General features: G+C 39.7%; 1 protein-coding gene across 4 annotated transcripts in view; it reads left to right on the top strand.

Annotated features, from left to right (window-relative positions):
- The first annotated feature begins 9,714 nt into the window (after positions 1-9,714).
- The window catches only part of GPR65 (G protein-coupled receptor 65), a 49,572-nt gene continuing 33,195 nt past the window's right edge, over positions 9,715-26,091 (top strand). Inside the window, exons 1-2 of one of the 4 annotated variants that reach the window (XR_014148322.1) lie at positions 9,715-10,266; positions 10,535-15,801. Coding sequence is in view for 2 of the 4 variants with exons in the window: in XM_081830086.1 (XP_081686212.1) it covers positions 18,516-19,541 (1,026 nt within the window). In the remaining 2 variants the exon portion in view is untranslated. Of the gene's footprint in view, positions 10,267-10,534; positions 15,802-18,048; positions 19,733-26,091 lie in introns of those variants that run through there. The other 3 variants (XM_081830086.1, XM_081830087.1, XR_014148323.1) reach the window with 3 other exon arrangements.

Genomic DNA, 26,091 nt, shown 5'->3' with positions numbered 1-26,091 from the left:
TAACCGTGGGTAAGTATCACCCCATTGCTCAACAATAACACACTATCGAGTATATGGTTGATCTCTGATCAATAAACTTACAACCAAAGTCATTAGGAGAACTTAGAATTTTCTTCATAAAACATAAATGTATACTTTGGTGTCCAAGGGAAAACTATATGTTTTGAGAATTCACAACTGTGCACACAAAAGTCACATTAAGACTGGAAGGAGGAAAAAATAGTTCCCCATTTCTTCTTATAGACTGTGTTAAAGATGATCACTTGCTCTTCCCAGGACACACCTGACAGGTGCTCTTTTGTATGATTTACCTCATACTGTTGTGGTTTGGAAATATCCTTTCTTCCATATCTAAATGTCTAAAGTCTCGTTTTTAAAGATACATCTGAATGCTACCTCTTTATGTTTCCCTTGATTTATCTGTTTAAAGCAAACGTCCTGCCTCTAATCTCTCATGCATCTTCTTTATAAGACTCTAAGGTTGGACAAAGGTTAAGCCCTATGTGTGATTCATTATAATTTCTATTACAGCAACACAGTTTTCCTCTATGGCACAGACTGTGTTTGTTCATAATAGACACCTAATAAGTGTTGATAAATATTTGTGGAAAGATTTGCTGAAAGAATACTTAATCTGAAGGTTCAAAATAGTACCTCTTTAACCCGCTGCCAAAACTCCATCCTGGGGGATTCAGCCCATGTGATTAAGATGCTGTTAAAATGCATTAGCCACAGAATCTTTCAAGTGATCACATTTGGATAGCAGGAGGAAGGAATAAAACAAGCAGGTCCAGGGCATCTGAGAGAGTCAGGGAAGGAGTAGAAAACAGAATAGAACTGAGAGGCTTAACCAGTTTTATCACTGGACTCAGAATGGACCCTGGTCAGAACAAAGACCCTATGAAAAAATGAACTGTTGGAAATGACTCTAGTCTAATCCTACTACTATGTTGGCCTTGGCCTGGGCTTCTGTCTCTGTTTTCTATTTGTAATTCTGGGGGCCAGGATTAGAGTTTAGCCCAACCTCAGGGCATTCACCTGGGCCTGACATGTTCCCTACTTATTGCCTACTCCCCAGGAACCAGGCCAGATCCTTCTTTCTCTGCCTGCCACCTTGAGTCCTGCTCTCAATGGTTTGAATGCCTGGGACCCACAAATGTCCACCCCATCTCTGTCCCATTTAATGTGGTTGTAGTACTGTGATATAGTAAGAAATATATATTTGGCCCCCAGTTTTGGCACAGAGTTCCAAATAAAACCCTCATCATTTTGTGAGTGATCGAGGTGATAGAAGCATCTTTGCTTATAATATTTGGCCTTAGTCCCTGGTTCCTGATAGAGCTTAAAGGACCCTTGGAATCTGCAGAATGATGAGTATCCCTTTTTATCTTAATGAAATGACTGGTGGTTTACGGCCCCCAGGGAGATTCAGGATAAGGGGTGATCACTAGAAAGACCAAGGCATGCCTAAAGGATTAGAACTTTTAGTCCAACTTCCTGACCTCCTGGAAGAGGAGAGGGGATGGAGATTGAATTAATCACCAATTGGCCAATGATTTATTTAATCATTATACCTATGTAATGAAATCTCCATAAAAAAAAAAAAAACGTAAACTGTGGGGTTTGGAGAACTTCTGGGTTAGTAAATACAACCACATACTGGGAAAGTGGAGTGCCCAATTCCACAGGACAAAAGCTCCTGAGCTCAGGACACTTCTAGACTTCCCCTATGTACCTTTTCATCTGGCCATTTATCTGTACCCATTGAAAATATCCTTACATAATCTTTTATATAAATATTCCTCATAAGAAACTGATAAATGTGAGTAAAATGCTTTCCTGAGTTTGGGGAGCCATTCCAGGCAATTATCAAATCTGAGGAAGGGGTTGTAGGAACCCCCATTTATTGCTTGTTGGTCAGAAGTAGTGGAGGCCCAGGACTTTTGACTGGCATCTGAAGTGGGGGTGATCTTGTGGAACAGAGCCCTTAACTTGTGGGATCTAATTCTAGCTCCAGGAAATTAGTAACAAAATCGAATTATATTGTAGGACATGTAACCGGTGTCTGGAGTGTTGGACAATTGTTTGTTGGTATAAGGGAAAATCATACATATTTGGTATCAAAAGTGTTCAGTGTGGGTAGAAACAGACCATAGTAGCAGCCAGTCCTCCCATGCACCAGCCTGCAGCAAACATAAGCCCATCGTTTGTACTCATGCCTGTTTGCATGAACTACCTGCTGCATTCGTACTGTCTTCCTGCTCTCTGATCTTGCTCCCTAGATTTTAGATCCCTGGCTCCATACTCCGGCTGTCAATATTGTTTTTTTGCCTTCCACCTCAACTTAGAGGCTACCTCAGCAGCCCTGGCTCCCCATTTTGCTTATGTGATTTTGACACCAACAGTTTTGGATAATGGAAGCCCCATAGAAGCCTCAAATGCTGTTTGGGTTCCCACTACCCCTAACTGCCCCACTCCCCAACATCAGGAAAGGAGAATTTGGACAACAACATGCTTTCCCACTCCCATCTCAGACTTTATTGCCTAATACTATGGACTGAATTGTTTCCCCCAAAATTCATATGTTGAAGCCCTAGCCCCCCGTGGTGACTGTAGTTAGAGATAGGGCCTACCAGGAGGTAATTAAGGTTAAATGTGATCATAAGAGAGAGCCCTGATACAGTAAGATTAGTGTCCTAATAAGAAGAGACACCCGAGTGCTCATGCTTGCATGCACACAAGCCCTCTCTCTCTCCCCCCCTCCACCCTTCTATTCCCCACCCCACCTGGTAAAGACAGAGCAAGAAGGCAGCTGTCTACAAGACAGAAAAAGAGCCCCTACCAGAAACTGAATAGCAGACACCCTGCTCTTGGACTCCCAGCCTCCCGAGCTATGAGAAAATCAGTTTAAGCCTCCTAGTATATGGTATTTTGTCACGGCAGCCTGAGCTGACTAAAACACCTACCATCTACAATTCTTGCATGCCCAAACCATGGAATTGAAATTTCTTTTTTTAACATACGATTTTTTTTTAATCATCAATAAGTAACCATGATTATTAGAAACTTCTGTTTCAAATGACTTAAAACATGTCATAAACCCAGAGAGTTAACAGAGTATTTAGGTTGTAAAAAGAGAAAATTTCCTGAATATTGACACTTGCCTGAATTAATCCTGATTTCATAATTTCCTCCTACATTGGACTACGGGCAGCCATTCTCCATGTCACAACATTCAGATGGACTCAACAATATCTATACTGAATTAGTTACCTGTTGCTGTGTAACAGATTATCTGAGTATCAGTAGCTTAAAACAACAAATATTTAGTGTCTCTCAGTTTCTGTGAGTCAGGAATTCAGGAGCACCTTAGTTGGCTGGTTCTAGCTCAGGATTTGTCATGGGGCCACAGTAATTATGTTAGAAGGAACAGTAATCATCTGAAGGCTTGACGATCCACTTCCAAGATGGCGCACTCAGAGACTCACCATGTGGAACTTTCCTCATGGCACAGCAGCTAGCTTCCCTCAGACCAAAGAGAGAGAGTGAGGAGGAAGTCACAGGATCTTTCTGACCTAGTCTCCAAAATAGCACACCATCACTTCTGCTTTATTCTGTTCACTAGGAGTGAGTTGCCAAGTCTAGCCCACACTCAAGGGGTGGGAAATAAGGCTTTACCTCTTCAAAGGAAGAGTGTCAAAGAATGTGTGAACGTATTTTAAAATCGCTACACATACTCATGACACATTTCAGCGAACCACTCATAAAACACAGTATTAAATTTTGCAGTAACTAATATTTGGTGAATTAATTTAAAGAAGTGAGTATTATAAAACACCATAAGTAATTAGCTCAATTATTGCACATTTGCAAAGATATTTTAGCATCCTCTAAAAAAGTACCAGGGAGAATAAAGACTAGCATTATTTTCTATAAAATTGCAGATATTTCTTTTTTTAAAAGATTTATTTTTTTATTTATTTTAGAGCAAGCATGGGGGTGAGGAGGGGCAGAAGGAGAGAGAATCTTAAGCAGACACCGTGCTGAGCATGGAGCTCCATGCAGGGCTTGACCTCACAACCCTGAGATTACGACCTTAGCCAAAAGCAAGAGTCAGATGCTTAATCCACGGCACCAACAAGATGCCCTTAAAATTGCAGGTATTTCTATCATTCTTGGATTTTCACTATAATCTCTGCTCTGTCCATTCTATGGATTTTTTTATTAGCCACAGCTGTGGGTAACAGAACCTGTCTTCACCTGTCCTGATACCACAGAGCCCACACCAGTCAAGCTGGCTCTACACCCTCTCTCCTGTCTGTTTCTAGCCCCTCTGCCCCTGCTGACCCAATTTTTGGCCAATCATCTGTACTTCTCTGCCCTATCCTTTGTATTGAACCTCCTTAGATATCATAATATATTTGCCTTGGTTAAACCTGGATTCGTGAAATACTTCTTGGATCTTAAATCTTAAACTGTTAGCTGGCTATCCTTACCATAAGCAGACTCAACAGAACAGATACTTCCACACAGATGACAAGGATGTCCACTTATTATCCTGACTTTAAAAGTTGTTAATCAGCAGTCTGTACATCAGAGGAAACAATTTGGAGTTAATATCTTTCTTAACATTCGTGGACATAATAAAGGCCAATAAAAGTTATTTACGTAATTTACAGACATCAAGAAATACGTATTAGATCTTCTAAAAAGGTATCTAGCATATTAAAACCTCTAGTCTAGTTTGAGAACATATCTCCCTTTTAACTATTACTATACTTAAGGTGATCTGACTTGACGTTGAAGTCAAAAGCATTTACAAAAGCATTTACAAGAAATGACAGGCTGTTATTAGCTCAAGTTTTTGAAAAATGCTGGAGCCAAATAAACTAATGGTAAAATGGTGCAAAATGGAATTGAACCACTGATGAAGGGACAGTGGGAAAAGCAACCAAAGGCAAGAATTCAAAAAGAGGGTGTTTCCTCACTCCTCTCTTTTCAGGGGTTCTGTTCTCCCCCTCACCATCTCTTACCCAGGCACCCATCCTGGACACCAGTTGTTCTCAAACTTGGGAGCATCAAAACTACTCAGAGGGCTTGTTAGAACACACACATCGCTGGACTCCCACCTGAGCTTCTGACACCCTACGCCTGGGGAGGGATGGGTAACTGTAGCTCTCAAACATGACATGAGTCACATGACATCGATGCTGCTAATTCAAGACCCAAACCTGGAGAATCACGGATGTAAATGATTCCAGTCTCAGGCCAGAACCACAGATGCAAGAAATAAAACATTCTTTATCTTTCTGTAACCCAGCTAAAATGGTGTTTGAATCTCTCATTGCCAAGATGGTGGAAACTTAATCGCAGTTCATTCAGGGTCCAACCTCACCTTCCTCTGGGTTCCGCCTGCATTAGCCTGCTAGGGCTGCCACAACAAAGTACCCCAGACTGGTGGCTTAAACAACAGAAATTAATTTTCTCACAGTTCTGGAGGCTATGTAGTCTAAGATCAAAGTGTTGACAGGTTGAGCTTCTTCAGAGGCTTCTCTCTGTGGGTCACAGGTGGCCAGCTTCTCTTCACGTGGTCTTTCCTGGGTGCCCATGCATCCCTGGTGTCTCTATGTGTCCAAATCTCCTCTTCTGATAAGGACACCAGTCGTATTGGATTAGGGCACTTCATTTTAACTTAATCGCCTCTTTAAAGGCCCCATCTCGGGGCACCTGAGTGGCTCAGTCATTAGACATCTGCCTTTGACTCAGGTCATGATCCCGGGGTCCCGGGATCGAGCCCTTTATCGGGCTCCCTGCTCAGTGGGAGGCCTGCTTCTTCCTCTCCCGCTCCCCCTGCTTGTGTTCCCTCTCTCACGGTCTCTCTCTCTGTCAAATAAATAAATAAAATATTTAAAAAATAAATAAATAAATAAAGGCCCCATCTCCAAATACAGTCCAATTCTGAGGTACTGGGGGTTACAACTTCAGCCTATGAGTTTTGGCAGAGGGGTGGAGGGACATAATTCAGCCCACAATGCCAGCTAAGATCCAAGGAGTTTTCAAAGATACAAATGTGGTGATCCGAAGGGGCACCTGCACCCCAATGTTTATAGCAGCAATGTCCACAATAGCCAAACTGTGGAAAGAGCCCAGACGTCTATCGACACATGAATGGATAAAGATGTGGTTTATATATACAATGAAATATCACTCAGCCATCAGAAAGGATGAATACTTACCATTTACAATGACATGGATGAAACTGGAGGGTATTACGCTGAGCGAAACAAGTCAATGGAGAAAGATAATTATCACATGGTTTCACTCATATGTGGACTATAAGAAGCAGTGCAGAGGATCATAGGGTAACAGAGGGAAAACTGAATGGGAAGTCATCAGAGAGGGAGACAAACCATGAGAGACTCTTAACCATAGGAAACAAACTGAGGGTTGCTGGAGGGGAGGTGGGTGGGTGGATGGTGCAACTGGGTGATGGGCATTAAGGAGGACACGTGATGTGATGAGCACCGGGTGTTATATCCAACTGATGAACTGTTGAACTCTACATCTGAAACTAATGATGGACTATATGTTGGCTAATTGAATTTAAATTTAAAAAAAAAGAAAAGAAAAATAAATAAAAGAAAATGAAAATAGCCAGGTACCTGGCTCTCTCAGTTGGAAGAGCATGTGATTCTTCATCTCAGGGTTGTGAATTCAAGACCCATGTTGGGTGTAGAGATTACTAAAAAATAAGATAAACTTGAAAAAAAATAAAATGTAAATTCATAATCTAGGGGCAAGAGGTAAAAATATTTAAAAATAAATAAATAAATAAAATGGGGAGGAAAAAAAAAAAGATCCAGGGAGCTTTCATGTTGTCAATGCTAGAGGATTGTAGCTCAACCCTTGGATCTCAAGGTGACCTTCTCTCAATGCTGGCCTCTCCTGGGATGCCCTTGTTCCCATCTGGTCTTCAGTAGTTAGCACCTACAGGACTCACCCAACTTGTTCCTCATCGATGGCTACAAGGCAGCTCGTGTGACACGCTGGGCTATTGGCAGCACCGTGACATGGGCTGAGGCCTTCCATCACTTCTGTGTGCCCTCTGTGGCCTTCCAGAAATGATTCTACTCCCCCTGTGCTAGGGGCACGGGACATCTTGCTGAGGCTGTCTCTGGCCTCTCCCACACACACCCTTGAGTCTTACCGCCTAGACTTCACCCTGGACCTGAGCCACAGGTCCACCCTCCTCCCCAGATCAGACACCTCATCTGGAGTAACTGGCTTCCCACCTCACCGCAGGGCTTGCTGGGCAGGGGGGTGCAAGCAGTCAGGATGCCAAGTCCCTATCTCAGATGCTACATCTGAGCTCTCGTAACTTCCTCTCTCGCAAACCTGAGTCCCACCCCCACCAGGCAGGAAAACCCTTTTTCTGCTCTTGGGGGAGGGAAGCTTTGCTTTGTCTCTACAGGTACTCTCCCTAGCATACACTGTGCTTCAGTAATTTCCACTCTCCTACGCCACAGAAATTTTTTGAATCTCAAACCATAGGATTGCCTTCTCCATCCCATCTACCCCATCCACTTTTCCGCCAGAGGGGTGCAAGACATGCAAAATAGCTACTTGCATTGGGTGGGGGTGGGAAAGGGAAATAGGTCAGTGTTTCAGAACATCCCCTGCCATGTCTGCTGGCTGCTTTGGCTCGTGAAATTGCACCGAACAGGCCCTGTGGCCTCGCAGAGAATAATTCATCGGCAGATTAGGCTCTTGCACTGCCTGCCTCATGGAGAAGCTGGAACCAGGCAGAACCCCATTCTCTGCCCCTTTCCTCCATGGGTGGACCAAGTGCCCTGCCACTGGCTTCTGCTGGCCTCAGAAGAGCAAACAGCTGGCACATTAGCAGCACCAGCCCCTTCAGGCAGTCTTCTGAATAACTGCTAAGTGGCTCTCACCGTGGAGCTGTTAAAAATGTCACAGAGACTCAATGCCCTGAAATTTCCAACTGTTTGGTAGGTAGTCCTGTGGTTGAAAATACAGTATTGCCATATGTTCTGGACTACATGAGAAGCAAACTTACTGGAGCACCTGGGTGGCTCAGTCGGTTAGGCGTCTGCCTTAGGCTTAGGTCATGATCTCGTGGTCCTGGGATCTCAGGCGGTCCCTGCTCAGCGGAGATCTGCTTCTCCCTCTCCCTCTGCCCCTCCCCCCACACACTCGTTCTCTCTCTTTCTCAAATAAATAAATAAAATCTTTTTAAAAAAATTTACTATCAGTTGTTAAATGTCTTATTGTGTAGAACTGGCCAAGTTTTAGTATAAAAGTGACTGCACAGGTTTTCTCCTATTTAATTCGAAGTGAAAGTTTGATTGTGTTTCTTATGTCTTGTAACTATAACCTTTTTTTTGTCCTGAAGAGCAAAATACACAAATATTTTGATGTGGGTATGAATATACCTTTCCCCTAAAAGCAGAAATCTAGTCTATTTAGGCAAAATAAGAGATTGTGAGAGTCATGAAATAGCAATGCCCAGAAGCCACAGATAAATGGATGTATAAAACCAAGGAAAAATGAGAATTTTAGATTAGAGTCACAAGGAAAATGAAATCATTACTTTCAGTTTTGTAAAGTCTGAAGGGCTTTATTATTAATTTTCCACATTATACTTAAATTTTTCATTATTTCTTTAAAAATATGAAGTATTCTAAATTTTTAAGTTACTGTATGCTAAATTACTTTGCAAACTCTCATGTACTTTATAAATGTGAGTTCTTACTTTTGTTATTCTCCTTGAGAAACCCACAATGGAAGTAGAGAAAATCTGTTACATTCCTGTTATGTCCTGAATAACTCCAAGATTAAAAGTCTTGGTTCTATCACAAGACCATCTTTTCTGCTTCTGTGTGGAAATTAAAAAAAAAAACAAAAACAAGAAACCATACCAGCAACATCCTCTGATGTCCTTTCACAAAAAAAGACTCAGATTGTCCTGATTACTGTTTTTAAATTTAAGTCAAATTTAACCACCCCACATTAATTCTGTCCTTATAATGTTTCCCCTTCCTTTGTAATAAAAGTTTACGAGGGCCAGGTTCAAATGTGACGTCTCTGACATTTTTATATCTCAAAAGTTCTGGGAGTTAATTTCACCTCATATTAAACCATTTGTAGATTTGGCAGCAACTGTCAGCATGTTAAAGTACTAAATGAGTTTTCATTAAAACAATTCTGTCTTTCTCAAATAAATTTTCAATTTCAAAGAATTGATTTGCCTGAGCCAGTTAGGTCATCTGGTTGTAGCATGGTTTTTAGCAATCTCTGCTCTCTATTCTGAGAGGGTAATGAAAGGAGAAAATGGTCTACAAAGAAATACTATGTAGCTAGTCCTGTTGGTCCAGAGAGAGAGAGAGAGAGAAAGAAAGAAAGAAAGAAAGAAAGAAAGAAAGAAAGAAAGAAAGAAAGAAAGAAAGAAAGAAAGAAAGAAAGAAAGAAAGAAAAAAGAAAAGAAAGAAAGAAAAAGAAAGGAGGGAGGAAGGAAGGAAGAAAGGAAGGCAGACAGGCAGGCAAGCAGGCAGGCTTCACAAAGTTGCCGCCATTAAGCAAGGAAACATGTTCATTTTACACCAAACATCCATTCTTCCCCAGCTGCTTTTCTCCCAGGAAGCTCATCTGGCTGAATCCATGTAGACCATCCGCTCCCACGTCATACATCCAGTGATTCATCCTTTCTTTTTTTCTCCTTTCTTTCTTTCTTTTTTTGGACGTCTCTTTGAGTACTTACCCGTTTTCGCCCTTGTATTATGGTTGTGACTGAACATGTCTTTCTCCCAGCGGGTGATGAGGTCCTTGTGCACCGTAGCCAGATCCGGCATCACTCCCTGAACAATGCCCTAAGAGTATAATAGATGTATGTATAGACAGAATAAATGAATGAGTGAGTGAGTGATTACATGAAATTCTAGTACATATTCTATTAAATAAACATATAATACCAGTATACATTGTGATTAAGATGCAAAGGGGAAAGTGAATCCTAAAAATTATACTACAGTAATGAATAAACAAAAACATCTTTTAAAATATTTAGGAGACTTCTTTTGTTCAAACTTGGATAACGTAAATCCTCATTAAGAGGTTGCTTCCTCATTGTTTTGTGTTGAAATATGAGTGCAATTTCCTGTCCCCTCACTAGGGTTGGCTTCTCATCTCGGTGCAAGCAGATTTATCCAGCTCCTCGGTGGACAAGATTGTCACCCCCAAGAAACATGGGTAAGTGTATGATTAAACAATAAAATAAGATTTTTATGTAGATGACATACTTTGGCATGATTGTCAGTAATGTTCACAACCTTTTATCGAGTTTAGGCTATATGAATGCAACGAAGCAGAACTTTATAAGAGAGAGAGAATGAGATTGACACAGAGTTTCCTCTTCTCTGAGCAGTGGTAAAAGGATGTCAAAAATGATATTTAGAAAGAGTTAGGTAAAACTACCAATATGCAAAAGAGGGATATTTATGCTCCATTCCCCTTTCAGGAAACCTCATATTGGCAAACTGAATTAAGTGTTTGTGAAGAAATCTACCAGCTCCCAGCTGTAGAGTCATCTACATGTAGTGTAGTGCCATTTCCTGGTTAGTACGATGGTCTCATGATACTTTTTATGTCATCAGAAATAATGTGAAATTTGGAAATGGGATATCCAGTATTAATAAGTATTAAGTCATAATTCTTACTTAACAAGTGGCTATCAGTATCTGGCACATAGTAGTCTTAATAAGCAGCTATTAAACCGATCAATGAAGGGAAGGAAGTGTTTCCTATATCCTGTAGGAAAACATTGTCATCAATGATTTGTACTATTTGAGGACCTGGTTAATAATAGATATATTTTAATACACTGGGGATTATCTTCTTTTGGCATTTGGTAAAAATTCAAGTCAAAATTAGAAACTTATCCAAATTTCTCAACACTGGTTCTAAAAACAATTTTGTCAAAATTTTATTAAAGTAGTAAAAATGATATCTGAAAAGAGGTATGAATAATAAGAACTATGTATTCCATTAAAATCTCAGAAGCAAAAAAAATCTCAGGTTCACACAAATTAATTCGACAGCTGTTATCTGCCGAGCTTGGTATCATATGTGAAATGTTGCTGTACAAATTACACTCTGAGTGCCCCTGGCGTCCCTGCTATGTTCTGGGTAGATGGCCGAAGATGATCTCCTCTCAGGACATGTAGGGAATAGCACAAGGACACCTGCAGACTAGCAGTGTGTCATTAAAACAGTACCATCGTCCAATACATAGTGAAGGCCTCCCATGTGCCATGAACGTTATGTGTGTTCTCACTTTATTGTCATGATAACTCTCTAAAGTGGGTGTTAATTTTACCTGTGAAGACTGAAACTTAGAGAAGAAGCACCATGTCACAAATCCCCCAAGGGTTGTGAGAGCCTTTCAAAAAGTCTCCAGAGCCACACGCATAACGACAACCTCATTACCACTGCTTCTGTTATCCAAGAGAGGACACTCTGTATCTGCTTCATCAAACTATTTGATCTTGTGATGCTTATAGTCAAGGCGGGAAATGTTTTTACAGAGAAAGAAATTCATTCCAACTTTATAAATCCTCCTAAATTTATGTTTCCCTTTTATCCATCTTTTTTTCTTCCTTAAAAGAAAAGATGCATACTTATTAAGATGAATAGAGGAAGAAGGGGCACCCACTGTTGGCCCCTCCCCACCCCTGCCCTGACCTCTCAGTCCTGGTCCCAAGGAAGGATATTTTCATGGTTGAGGTGTTCTTCCCAGACATTTGAGCCTAGTGATAGGTGGGACCCAGTGAAGCCATCGGAGAGGGTTCTGTCCTCCGTAGCTTATTCAACCCTTTGTGCATCTCAGACTTTTTTCTAGTGTCATTTTCTGTCTTCACTTGTATCCTTTAGAAGTCCTTTTAATGAGGATTTTGGGGTCAATTTTCTCAGGGGTAGTTTATCTTAAACTGTCCTTAATTTTGCTTTGGTTTTGACATTTAGTTCTGTTGGGTATATAATTATAGGATGACATAAGTTTTCATGGCCATTTGGAAATATCAACCCACTGTCTCCTGGTCTCTGTTATTACTTCTGTGAAGTCCTTTGTCACTCTACAGTTCATTCTTTGTAGGTACTCTATTTTTTCTCTCTGGCCCTTTTTTTTTCTTAGTCTTGGATCAGCAGATTCATTGCAGTGTGTCTAAGGAATGTAGATTTCCATCTTTGTTTTTAATCCTATTTGGGATTTGATGGGTTTCATAAATCTGAGGATTCCATGTCCTTCATCAGTCCTGGACAGCTGTCAGTCATTATCTTTGCAAACATTCCCTATTTTCTCTCTTCTGTCCCTTATGGAACTCTAATTAAACATATGCGGACCTTTTCACTTCATCCTCCATGGCTCTTCGGTTTTTTTCCCGTCTCTTTAACACTCTGATAATTTCATATGATTTCCTTAGATCTATCTTGCAGTATGTTAGTTTTCTCTTCAGCTAACGCTCATCAGTGAGTTAGTCCCTGTGTTGATTTTTTAAATTTAAATTATTACATTTTTTTTATTTCTGGAAAGCTTATTTCAATCTTATTAAAAATATGCCAGTTCATCTTTGTTCCTTACATCTTGTTCCTTACTCATGAGTTTAAATTCCTTCCTTTATTTCTTATTTTTTAAAAAGATTTTATGTATTTATTTGAGGAAGAGAGAGAGTATGAGAGGGGTGGGGAGAATCAGAGGCAGAGGGAGAAGCAGGCTCCCCGCTGAGCAGGGCTCGATCCCAGGACCCTGGGATGATGACCTGAGCCCAAGGCAGACGCTTGATCAACTGAGCCACCCAGGCGCCCCTCCTTTATTTCTTATTAAACATACTTGTTTTGTGTTGTATATCTATTAATTTTATTCTAAAGCTCTTGTGGATCTGCTACTCATCTTCCTCATTTTTTGATGAATCTTATAGTGGTTAATTTGTGTGTGTGTGTGTGTGTTTTAATGAACTCATATTTGTTAGAACTCTGTGAGGATTCTTTTTTTATTTAATATTTTCTATTGAAATATAGTTGACACACAATGTTACATTAGTTTCAGGTGGACAACATAGTGATTCGATAACTCTATACCTTATTCTATGCTCACCGCAAGTGTAGCTACCCTCTGTCACCACCACACAAGGCTCTTACAGTAACTCTAACTCTATTCCCTATGCTGTACCTTTTATCCCTGTGACTTATTCATTCCTTAACTGGAAGGCTGTATCTCCCACTCCTCTTCACCCAGCTTTCTCACCCTCGTGCCCCCTCCCTTCTGGCAACCATCCATTCCTTCTGAGAGAATTCTTTGAAGCCTAGGTTGAGAGAACTTTCCTCAAGGGATGATTTGTATTTACTTCTTCCAGGTGCCTAGGATGTTTGTTTTTTCATATGGCAAACTTTCATTTTTGGCCAATTCATTTTCATATTGTTTACATTATTTATTGTTTGCTTTGGTTTCTATGAATTTCTTTTTATATGTGAGAAAAGAAGTAAAATCTTATCAGTTCTTAAGAAGGTCTATATGCTCCATCTGCAGGTAATTTAGATGATGGTTGGCTGTCAAGATTCTTTATAGCTCATCCCACAGAGCCTTTGATTCTACTTTCTAACTTTTTAATTGCGATATAACATACATGCAGAAAAATGCACATATCCTAAGTATACAGCTTGATGAATGTCTACAAACTGAACACATTCATGGAATGAACACTCAGAGCAAAACCAGAATATGACAAATTCTCAGAAGTCCCCCTCATGCCCTTTTCCAGTCATTACCCGGCCCCTCCCCCAAAGTAACCACTACCTGACTTCTTTTTTTTCTGATATTTAAATGTTTAATATGATACTTTATAACCAAATTAAACAAGGGTTTGTCCACCTAATAGGCAGCAAGCCAATTAAAACTGTCACTGAGTTTTGCAGTGAAGAAAGGTAGCCTATTTATTAGTGTGACACCACCCAGAAGAATGGGGAGCTAATAGTCTAGAGTCCTGAGCTCCCCAATGGCTGGCAAGTGAGGGCTCTGAAGGGCAAAATTTGGGGCAAGGGTCTTTGAGGAAGTGGGTATCATTGAGTGGAAGCCCATGAGATCATGCTAGCAGGGGTCTCCTGAGAAGGTGGACACTGTTTTTTTTTGTTTTGTTTTTAAGATTTTATTTATTTATTTGAGAGAGAGAGAGAGTAAGCGGTGGGCAGGGGGAGAGGGAGAGAGAGAGAAGCAGATTCCCTGCTGAGCAAGGAGCCTGACATGGGGCTCAATCCCAGAACCCTGAGATCATGACCTGAGCTAAAGGCAGATGCTTAAACCACTGAGCCACCCAGGTGCCCCAAAGGTGAACACTACTGAGTGGAGGCCCATGAGGTCATGTTAACAGGTGCTCTGATCCTGCTTCATCCAGCCCCAGTCTTTTCCATCTCAGGAGACTTAGATTCTGAAAAATATCTTTATCCCTTCTGTTAGAGATTTCATTTGGTACATTTAGTAATTATATATTTAAGGTAGTGCTGATTAACTACTTGTAAGCTAATGGGGTCGCATTCCTACAGGCTCCCTGGCGGGCCCAGCCATACCTGCGGGTGGTATAACCTCTAGGGTTCATTCTTTTTCTTTAAGATTTTATTTATTTATTTGAGAGAGAGAGTGAGGAGAGAGAGAAAGAGAGAGAGAGCACAAGCAGGGGAGGTGTAGAGGGAGAGGGAGAAGCAAACTCCCCACTGAGCAGGGAACCTGATGCAGAACTCCATCCCAGGACCCTGAGCCACCCAGGCTCCCCTCTAGGTAGGGTTTGTTCTTGCATCTGGACTGACAAGATAGATGGGGGCTTCAACAACACATGATTTTTGCAACATTGCAGACATATCATGCTACATATAGATCAATCTCACAATCGGTTTTATCTACATTTTCTTCCTTACCACATTATGAGTGGTGAAAGATAATTAATTTCAACCTTGAAATAGTTCACAGAGGACTCCTGAACTCAACAATAGACTCTTCGAAGCTCAGCCTCATGAATCTTAAGAACTGGGAAATTGTTTTGAGTGTGGTAGCAGGATATATGCTCCTTTTAGCCATCTATTTCTCAAATCAAGTGCAAGAAAAATTAGAGCCTAAGTTAATCCGATACATTCTTCATTACAGAAAAGAAATCTATGGGCACATAACAATACATTGTTACTAAGTGCGAAGACATGATATGAGATGATGATTTTTACAAGTTTATTTGAAGCCTGTGTAGTCTAACAGACAATATGAAAGTGATGTTTTCTAGAAAACATGTGGTCACTTTCTATCCAATTTACCGAAGTGATTATTCACAAATTATTTTCTTTAATTAGATCTGTTATTATGGCTAGAAGACTTGTACCAATCTATCGGTGCCACTATTGCAGTAGAAAATAGAAAATAATTCTCTTCTTTCTCAACAAAGCTGGTCTGCATTGCTGCAAAAATACCTCAGCTTTCTAAGGCATTTTTATGCAAAAAGCAGAAAGCAAAATGGTTAAGAGTCAAGAGGCTTTACTTAACATTTCAACCTAGGATTGTGGCCAAGTTCTACCAATGATTAAATAGGTATTTCCGGGCTAATGGCTTAATATGTGGCTCAATTCTTTATTTGTAATATAAGGTTATAATAAATAGCACAGAATTGTAGTAACACATAAATTATAAAAAACATGCATGCCATTTTAAATGGTGCCTAGCACATAGAAAGCCTTTAATAAATGGACCACTGCTCGGGCGCCTGGGTGGCTCAGATGGTTAAGCGTCTGCCTTCGGCTCAGGTCATGATCCCAGGGTCCTGGGATCGAGTCCCGCATCGGGCTTCTCCCTCTGCTTCTCTCTCTCTCTCTCTGTCTCTCATGAATAAATAAATAAAAAATCTTAAAAAAAAAAATAAAAAAAATAAATGGACCACTGCTCTGATTTCTAACAGTGTAGATTAACTTTACCTACTTTATAATCAGATAGTATATATTCTTTTGTGCCAGCCTTTTTCTATCACTCTGCATTATGTTTCTGAGCTTCAACTGTGCTATTGTATGCCGCAATAATTTGTGCATTTTCATGGATGTATAGATTTCAATTGTGTTAATATTTACTTATCTATTTATTTATCTATTTACTTCCCTATTCTACTACAAGTGCTCATTCCACTTGGGGGATAGTACAAATAACGCTACTATGAATATCCTAATTCTAACCCATGTCTTTCGTAATACTTGTACGTACTTCTGTTGACCATATACCTAGAAATGGAATTGCTGAACCACAGGGTATACGTAAGTGTCAAAACAATTTTCCAACCAACAGTATATAAAAGTCCCAGGCGCTCTACATCCTCACCACAACTTGGTAATTTCTGTCTTTTTCATTTTATTTATTCGGGTGGGTGTGTAGTTGTATCTCGTTGTGGTTTTAGTTTGCATTCCCTTGATGACTGACGAAGTTGAGCACATAGATTCAGCACGAGTTCATGGCTGGTGTGCAGATCGCAGGACTAAACTAAGAGTGTAGACTCAGGCCCCATTCCCAAGTGAGGTCCAGCCAGAGGCCATGAATACTCAGGGATTTTTCATCATGGCTCCTCACAGAAACTTGCCAACTTTCCCTGCTATCTGTAAGGAGCTGTCCAGTTTGTTGTTTCTTATGTTTATTTTTCTAGTTCATCTTTTGTGTGAGAGCAGAGGCTCCAGGATCCCCACACGTGTGGGATAGAGAGAACCACTTCCTGCGTGTGTCTGAACTCCGTCTCCAGCTTCTCTGCATTAGAGGCTCTAGTTACTTCTTCCAACCCACATATGCCTCCAGACGTCCAGAGTTTTTTGCTCACCTACCTTCCTGATCTCAGCTCCCACTTCCTTTTTTCCATCACAGTTTTTTTTTGTTTTTTTTTCCTCTCCGGAAGTTTCACCTATTGATTTAAAAGGTTGTTTTTTCACATTTTGTTCATATTTCTAGGTGTGGTAAAACAAGAAGACTTGGAGAATTTTAGTTCTCCACTTTGTTTTAAGAGTGACATATAAATAGATACTCTGAATATGGTTTTTTCTTCTAGCAGAACCCTTGTGGACTTGTGGTGGGAAGGCCTTGGTGGTGCTCAGGGCTCACCCATACTTGGAAATGGGTGGTTTGGGTGTCATCAAGCACACAACAAGTTCTCTGCATAGTTACTCTACAGAGGGTCCTGTGAAGCTCCCCATCACATAAATCATCCAAAGCACTAATAGGCCTCACTAGCAAAGGAATAGAGACAGAAGTATTTCTCTACTCTACTATGAAGAGAAGGATGGGGTCTCTGCTCCTATGTGAATCTATAACATCAGACCTTTAAAAAACTAAGCTAATAAACAATCAGGTACAAAGGTAGACACTGATAATGACAAGATCTTGCCCAGAATTAAGAATATTCTGCCCTCTCTTTCACAAAAGTGCAGGAAAGATAAAGTACCCATGAAGGAAGCAAAAGGAAAACAAAAGAGATAGTGCTGTCTAATTATTTATGAAGTTTTAGCAAGCTGCTATATTCTAAAATATTTCACTTTATTAAATTTCTTGTGACAATATTTTCTTGGCTAATAAGTGGATAGTGAAAGTGCCTCATACCTAGATTGCATACGAAATTAAACATTTGAAATCATGTAACTATACAGTTTATCATACAACTCAAAAGCATTTACTGATTACAAACAAATCATTACACTTGCCATTTTTATTAGCTCTGAAAATAACGTTGTAACTTTAGTTTTGTGATCATGTCCAGTGAGAAATAGAATTCCCTCTAATCTTTCACCTTGTGGGTAATTCTTATTTGAAATAGACTAAAATTTCTCAGCTTGATTTCATTCACTGAAGTCAATTAAATAATTTCCCTTTTTAAACACCTTTGTTGTAATTTAATACATTTTTGATATCTTCAAGAAATGAAGGAAAAGAAGATTATTTCAAAAGCATGATGCATCTGCTAAACATCTAAACTATTCTAGTTCATCTTTCATTACAGAAACAAAGGCATGGTAAAAAGAGATGTTAATCTCTGTGAAAACAAAGCCTTCTATATTCATGTGTGCACCAATCTCCTGAGTTTTGTGAAGAAAAACAAAATGGGGACAACACTCTGTGGATGCTGAGGGATGACCCGGTTGGTCCCTGAGGGTTCTTCATCAACATTCTGTGATAATAAGAACGTGGACTTCTGCTCATTAAAATCCACTGGCCATTGTGACTAATTGTCAGGAGGCTGGATTCTGACTTCCAACCATTGATATCTTTGTGAAAATTGGTCTACATCCACCCTTTAAAAGCACCGATGAATGCATCAAAGCTTTTGAAAACGAAGAAAAATGGACACATTTTAATAAAAAAGATGTTAAAAACAAACTGGAAGGAGACAAAACTGACCTTGCTATTTACCTCCTAAGAACAAATGTAGTTCCCACCTTCATACGAGAAAATGAACAGCACGTGTATTGAAGAACAGCACGACCTGGATCACTATTTATTTCCGATTGTTTACATCTTTGTGGTCATAGTCAGTGTCCCAGCCAACATCGGATCTCTATGTGTGTCTTTTCTGCAAGCAAAGAAGGAGAATGAGCTAGGAATTTACCTCTTCAGTTTATCACTCTCAGATCTGCTCTACACATTAACTCTCCCTCTATGGATTGATTACACTTGGAATAATGACAACTGGACCTTCTCTCCTGCCTTGTGCAAGGGGAGCGCATTCTTCATGTACATGAACTTTTACAGCAGCACGGCCTTCCTCACCTGCATCGCCGTCGATCGGTACTTAGCTGTGGTCCACCCTTTGAGGTTTTCTTTTTTAAGGACAAGAAGATTTGCCTTCATGGTCAGCCTATCCATCTGGGTATTGGAAACCATGTTCAACGGTATTATTCTGTGGGAAGATGAAACAACTATAGAATATTGTGATGCCAAGAAGTCTAATTTTACTTTATGCTATGACAAGTACCCCCTGGAGAAGTGGCAAATCCGTTTCAACTTCTTTAGGACATGTACAGGCTATGCAATACCGTTGGTCATTATCATGATTTCCAACCAGAAGGTCTACCAAGCCGTGCAGCATAATCAAGCCACGGAAAACAGTGAAAAGAAGAGAATCATAAAACTCCTTGTTAGCATCACATTGACTTTTGTCTTGTGCTTTACTCCCTTTCATGTGATGCTGCTGATTCGCAGCATCTTAGAGCATGATGTGAACTTCAGTGAACTTATTTTTAAAGACCACAAGTCTGGGAAGCAGATTTATAAAATGTATAGAATCACGGTTGCATTAACAAGTTTAAATTGTGTTGCAGATCCAATTCTGTACTGTTTTGTCACTGAAACAGGCAGATCTGATATGTGGAATATATTAAAATTCTGTACTGGGAAGCTTAATAACTCAAAAGGACAAAGAAAAAACACACTTTCAGTGTCTACCAGAGACACTGTGGAATTAGAAATCCTGGAATAGAAGCAAAGAATTTTTTTAAGGTACACAGTATCATATCATCAAGATTACATTTAGAAGAGGAAATCAAGCATGGGAGGGGATGAAGTGTTCCAACTGAATATTTTAATCCTCTTCAATGAAAATCTTTTAGAAGTGTACTGTATGGTTCCCTGACTTTTATTAAATTGAATATTAAACAAAATTTGATATTATCCTAATGACTCTAGATCATTATTATCGATGGCAATTGGTTTGTTTTGTTTTGTTTTGTTTTTTTATCCATGCTATAACCTTTTAGAGGTTAGTAGATGTATGGAACTCTGTGTCCTTGATTCAGTGAGCTTTGTGTCTGGTTTTCATGATTTTTGTCACTCTTTCATGGATTTCAGACCACCAACTATCACTTTTCTAAACTGTATGTATCTGTCTCCAACAACCCTAACTACTACATACTGCTTCTAATCTTCTCATTAGGTAACAAATATTTATTGAGCCCCCCCTATGTACTAGGCTTTGTGTTAAGTACTAGGGTTACAGAAGAAATGGTCTCATGAAGTCTTATGAAGCTTACATCAGTTTGGAAACCTGGTAAGACTTTTTATAAAGAAAAAGTAAATAGGAGTCTGAAGGCCTCTTCCGTGATATAAAGCTCTGAGCCACATGAATGCTCTTTCAGCTGCTCAGAGACCTTCTTTAGTTTCTTTAAAATCATAATTTTTTAAAAAAAAATTTATAGTTGAGCACAACATAGCCGAAATTACCAGAAGTTTAATGTTTAGACAAAAAGACATATTATAGGGCGCCTGGGTGGCTCAGTTGGTTAAGCGACTGCCTTCGGCTCAGGTCATGATCCTGGAGTCCCAGGATCGAGTCCCGCATCGGACTCCCTGCTCGGCGGGGAGTCTGCTTCTCCCTCTGACCCTCCTGACCCTCCCCCCTCTCATGCTCTCTCTCTCATTCTCTCTCTCTCAAATAAATAAATAAAATCTTTTAAAAAAAATAAATAAATAAAAAATAAAAGACATATTATAGACAACTTATTCCATTAAATCTTACAGTCGGGGACTTCTTTTTGGACTTAGAATATTTAGAGACTCTTGATATCATATATTCTTTCATGTTTATATTTTTTCATTGTGGAAATTACTCTGCCTAGTTTTAAGCAGGCATTCATTAAGTAAACATTTTTATGAACCAGAGTATTTTTCCAGATTTTTAAGGATTTTTTTTTTATCATACACTACATTCTCTCCTTCTTTCTCTTTCCTGTTTCCTATCTGTTCCTTCTACTTCCCCTCCCTGCAAAATGATCTGATAGCAAATGTCTTGGTACCATGTTGTGCCCTCACATTAGAAAACAAACATCCTGGGAACAAGAAAGACTATATCTTTCAATAATAAAAACAGTGAGTACACAAACTGACTACATTTTCTATTAAGGTTTTCTGTGATGGTTTAGGTACACAAGAGAAAACCACCTTGCTTTGAGGTCACTTGTGTATTCTCTGTTCTTTGTATTTTTCTGATCATAAAGTTTCTGGAGAATTAATAGATTCTATCTGGTTACACTGAGATACATTTACATATGCTTAAAAGCTAAAGATACACCATTAAAATGAAGAGTAATTAAAATAGTTTAGGCTGTTTGATTCATTATTGATAAATTATTGACAGGCTGTAAGTTGAATGCTTGTAACAAAGAGATCCAAAAACAATTTTGCCCACATCTGAAAACTCAGGTGCTGATTAAATGTCTTGTCCAAGATCATACAGTTAGTTGGAAGCAGGGCCAGGATTGAACCCCAAAATCCTGACTTCCCTCCAGAGTTGCTTTTCTTCCTTTATGCTTATTTTTTTGTTTATTTGTTTTTAACATCTCTACCCTTTCTTTCTTTAGGGATGCAAAAGGTTTATATGCATGAAGAATTGTTCAGGAGAGTCATTGGACTTAGATCAGGATAAGGGGGAAAAGGAGAGTTGTTTTATTAATGAATGCCTCTGGAAATATAATATAATTTTCTACAGTCCCGCCATTGGAAAGTTAATCCTTCAGTTTTGAAAAGCTTCTCCAGTTCCTAATTACAGTCCTCCACTAACCTGTAAGTATGTCTGGAAGGAGAAAGACCCTATAGCTATTATCACCTGGGACTTGTTGGCCGAAGACCCAGACTGGAACACCACCGACCACCCACTGTTTGACCTTAAAGAATTTTTGTGTTCTCCCTAAGGCTCAGTTTCCATACACTGCAGGGGCAAGAGTAACACTTGCTTTTAACAAGTAGGTGTGAAAACCATTTTGTAGAAGGTGATGAGATTTCTAGATGTTCATTATTAGTTATTCTGATCTCTATCAGGATTAGTGGAAAGCTACCCAAGAGATAGAGAAGTCCCCAGGACACTGGGGTAGGAATGTGGCAACGTGAGCTGACAGAAGCTGGCCCCAGCACACCACTGCTGGGGTTACTTTTCCAGGGGGCTAAACACATCCCTTAAGGTAACTTAAGGGCCTCCATTTTTTCTGGTTCTGGGGCACATTCTCAATAGTGCCTGTTCCGGGGAGTTCACAAGGCTGAGGAGATACACACTGTGGACCTCACCATGAATAGAGGGGTGGACACCCATTTTTAATTTGTTTAAATTTCTGACTTTTAATTTCCTTATTCAGATTTATTTATTTATTTATTTTAGAGAGAGAGGAAGGAGCATATGTGCAGGGAGTGGGGGAGGGGCAGAGAGAGAGAGAATCTCAAGCAGACTCCCCGCTGAACGGGGAGCCTGACATGGGGCTTGATCTCATGACCCTGAGATCATGACCTGAGCCAAAATTAAGATTCAGACACTAAACTGACTGCGCCACCCAGTCGCACCTATTTTTTAATCTAACGAACTCAGACATCTTAGATAGACCAGTGAGGAAACTGAGCACAGGTTTTTAAAACCTCCATTTTTCCTACCTCATCTGAAGAAGGTTTGTGAGTGAAGAAGTGAAAACACATCAAAAATAACCACCTCGTTTAGATCAAATGATACAGCCTCATCTCCGTAGGGGCAACCCGAGCAAATCAGCTTCCTCAACCTCATTTATTCCATTTTCTCTCTGCAATTTAAGCCATAAATTCTCCCCAAGACATTATGTTTCCATTCTTTAATGTTAGGATCAGATAAACAATTATTTACCAATTGCCTCTGTTGACCTTGTGAACTTGACTTACTTATTTTGAATTATGCAGTACCAATTCTAAAATAGAATCTGTGGTGCATGGCATGTAAGTATTTCCTTTTGCGACACTTTTATCCCGCCCTGGGCTTCCTTTAGTCTAGCCACCACTGTCATCATTCTGTCATTTATGCATGGGGTCTCTGTTCTTTCCTGGCTAAACCCATCCACAGGTTGCTATGGGAACACGACAGCTCCTGTAACACCCTGACCCAACAAGGCCTTTGTGATAATAGACTTCTTTGTCTAAATCCATCGGGTGACCCTGCCATGCATCGGTAGGCTGTTCCTCCAACAGACACACCCACACACAAATAACACATGTTCATTGACACAAACAACCTGCCCCATATCACAAAAACAAACCAACAAAAATTCCTGGGATCTTTTAGCACATGTTTGTACTATTGCGTAAGATGCCTAATACCAACTAGGAGAACACATATTACTTCCTTAATTTCTGAAATAATGCACCTTGTGGGTGTTTTCATTTTGTTGTTTACTAGATCAGCAGTCGGGGGGACATTGTGGAGATCCTCCCTGCCTATCCCTACCTCCCTTCTCTTTCCTTCAGCCAGAAGTGGCTACCAAGGACTATTCTGGAAAATAATATTCTGGAAAAATCCAATTCTGACTGGGTTGTTTTATTTACATTTCTGGGCAGACACTTATGGGGGAGAACAACAGGAGGTTAATTTAAAAGAAATGAGGAATGTCCTGTGTTGTTCTTTGTTCATAATATAAACACCTGATTGGATTCAACTTAAAAAAAAAAAAAAGTTGACCATTCATTTCTTTTATTCTTTGGCATTTCATACAGCTTAAAGATGGAGCACAAGGTGACTAAGTTCATGTTATTTAGTTGCATTAGCTGAATGCCCCTTGTTTGCAGGAATACGCAATGGCAAAATTAGGTCAACCTTGGGTGAGGGAGAAGAAAGCCATTCAAGAATTCATCTTCCTTCTCCAAAGATCCTTTCTTTGCTACATCATCTGTCCCTGGCCAAGAAAAATCACACAGAGGCCTTGCCTGTGGCCACTAGATGTCGATCATGTTCTATTTAGAACCTTGTAGTTTCCCAGCTAACCGCCACTCCCAAAGAGCGAAGTACTGTAATGTGATTTCTATCCAAGAAACAAGAAATATCCCCTATAAATTAGAAATGAAAGTGAAATTCAGTTTGCATCATTTGTTTCTCTGCTTTCTGGAAAGCTCAGTAATCATCAGGTAATTTCACTTGGTTTAAACTCCATGTATCATTTTAGTATCATTTTTTCCAGCAACTCAAATTGGTCAGTCCACATGGAAGAGAACATAACTGTGTAATTTCTGCAGGATGTGGATACAACTTGGATTACTGGTCCTTGTTTGCTTATCTAACCCATGTAAGAAAATACCCACTGCCTTTCACATAAGTAGAAACAAAATATTTAAGCTATCAGAGGTTTGCAATTTTGGGTGGTTGGGTGGCTCAGTCGGTTAAGCGTCTGCCTTCTGTTCAGGTCATGATCCCAGGGTCCTGGGATCGAGCCCCGCATCGGGCTCCCTGCTCAGCAGAGAGCCTGCTTCTCCCTCTCCCTCCGCCTGTCTCTCTGCCTACTTGTGCTCTCTCTCGATCTCTCTGTCAAATAAATAAATGAAATCTTAAAAAAAAAAAGAAGTTTGCAATTTTGTCTACTATGATAAAATTATTATCTATGAAATTCAAGATGTAATTCAATATATGTATGATTTTCAATTTCAAATTTATTATTGTTATATCTCAGCACTAAAAATGTATTTGTTATTTTGAATTGTTTGAATCTGTTCAAAGAACAGTAAAGAAAGAAGAGTAATGAGGTCATAATTTACCAGCATTTGCATATCATTAAACATATAATGACATGTGATCTGTTTCTTCTGCCTATAATTTTCTTAAGTCCTTTCTGAAACACCAGTGGATTTTTACACATTTAGGAATAGGTTATGATTCCTCAAGTGACGTTGCAATTATGTGTTCAAAAAGCAAGCCAATAAAGAAACGAGCTAGAGAAGTCTCCATATTGTTCGGTGTAAGCTTGAGAATAAAAATATAAATTTTGTTATCTAGGAAATATGTGCTCAATTAATTTAGAATCAAATACAATCAAGAAATCTTGCTCTACAATGATTTGACTTGCCAGTGCTATGAAAAATATTAACATGAGCTCTCGGCATTTCATTGATCTTTGCTGGACGTATAATTGAACTCATAAACATCCTTCTAAAAGAAATCTTTTCAAAATTATTGTAAAATCTCTGGTCTTGGCTCCAAGACTATTGACACTTACTTACAAATGGATTAACTTGGAAACCCTGATTTCATTTCACAGTTAATTATATCACATCAAAAGGATTAAAATAATGGACTAAAAAGTGCCTCTGCAGATATGCCCCCAGAGAAGGGTACCATGAGCCTTTGGAAGGCTGCACATGAATGCCAGATTTATTAGGTTCTATTAGTGTTTTTAAAAATATTGATAAAATATTGATTTAAAAATGTTGATAACTAAACACTATCCTCTCTCATGCCATTCACCCTTTCATGGAATTGACACTTGCTGAGGCTAAGGAATGCTGTTGTGAATCTTCAGGACAATGCCTTCAGTATGTCCCTGGCAGTTCACCAGAGAATGGAAAGTGTGACCTCTGTGTTCAAAGGGACTACAGGAAAGGCGGACCCACTGCATTGTAGCATTTGCCCCATCTTCCCTGGATTAAAAGATTGCCAAACCAAAGCAGGGTCTGAGAGAGGCAGACACTCTCCTTCTTGCTCTACAGATCTTGTTCTGACCTCTAAAAGGACTACTGTAAAGGGTGTTCTCACTGGTGATCAGGATTGTTTGTTGAGTGAATAAATAATAAATCAATTAATGGAGGGAACCAAGAATGGTACGATTTCACCCTTTGTCCCCGCCCTGGAGTTGAGTATCTGAAATCCTTGGAACAATTTGTATTTGGGGTTGAAAATTTTTAAGATTATATGGGAAAATAAGTTTAAGGAGAAAGAGTTTCCTTTTAAGAAGGCCTTAGTTAACATTTGTTATATTTGTTAAAACAGAAACAGATAGGGGCCCCTGGGTGGCTCAGTCGGTCAAGTGTTTGCCTTCGGCTCAGGTCATGATCCCAGGGTCCTGGGATGGAGCCCCACGTCTGGCTCCCTGTTCAGCAGGGAGCCTGCTTCTCCCTCTGCCTGCCACGCCCCCTTCTTATATTCCCTCTCTATGTGTCTCAAATAAATAAATATAATCTTAGGAAAAAAAACAGAAGCAGATGCTATCAATGACATTTTACTCATCTCAAATTGATAAAAACAGGAAGTGTCATGTTGATCT

Source organism: Leptonychotes weddellii, chromosome 9 (assembly GCF_054177405.1).
Source record: "Leptonychotes weddellii isolate Sample4059 chromosome 9, ASM5417740v2, whole genome shotgun sequence".
Taxonomy (NCBI): Eukaryota; Metazoa; Chordata; class Mammalia; order Carnivora; family Phocidae; genus Leptonychotes; species Leptonychotes weddellii.
The sequence above is the reverse complement of the archived record's forward strand: the minus strand, read 5'-3'. Positions and strand labels throughout refer to the sequence as shown.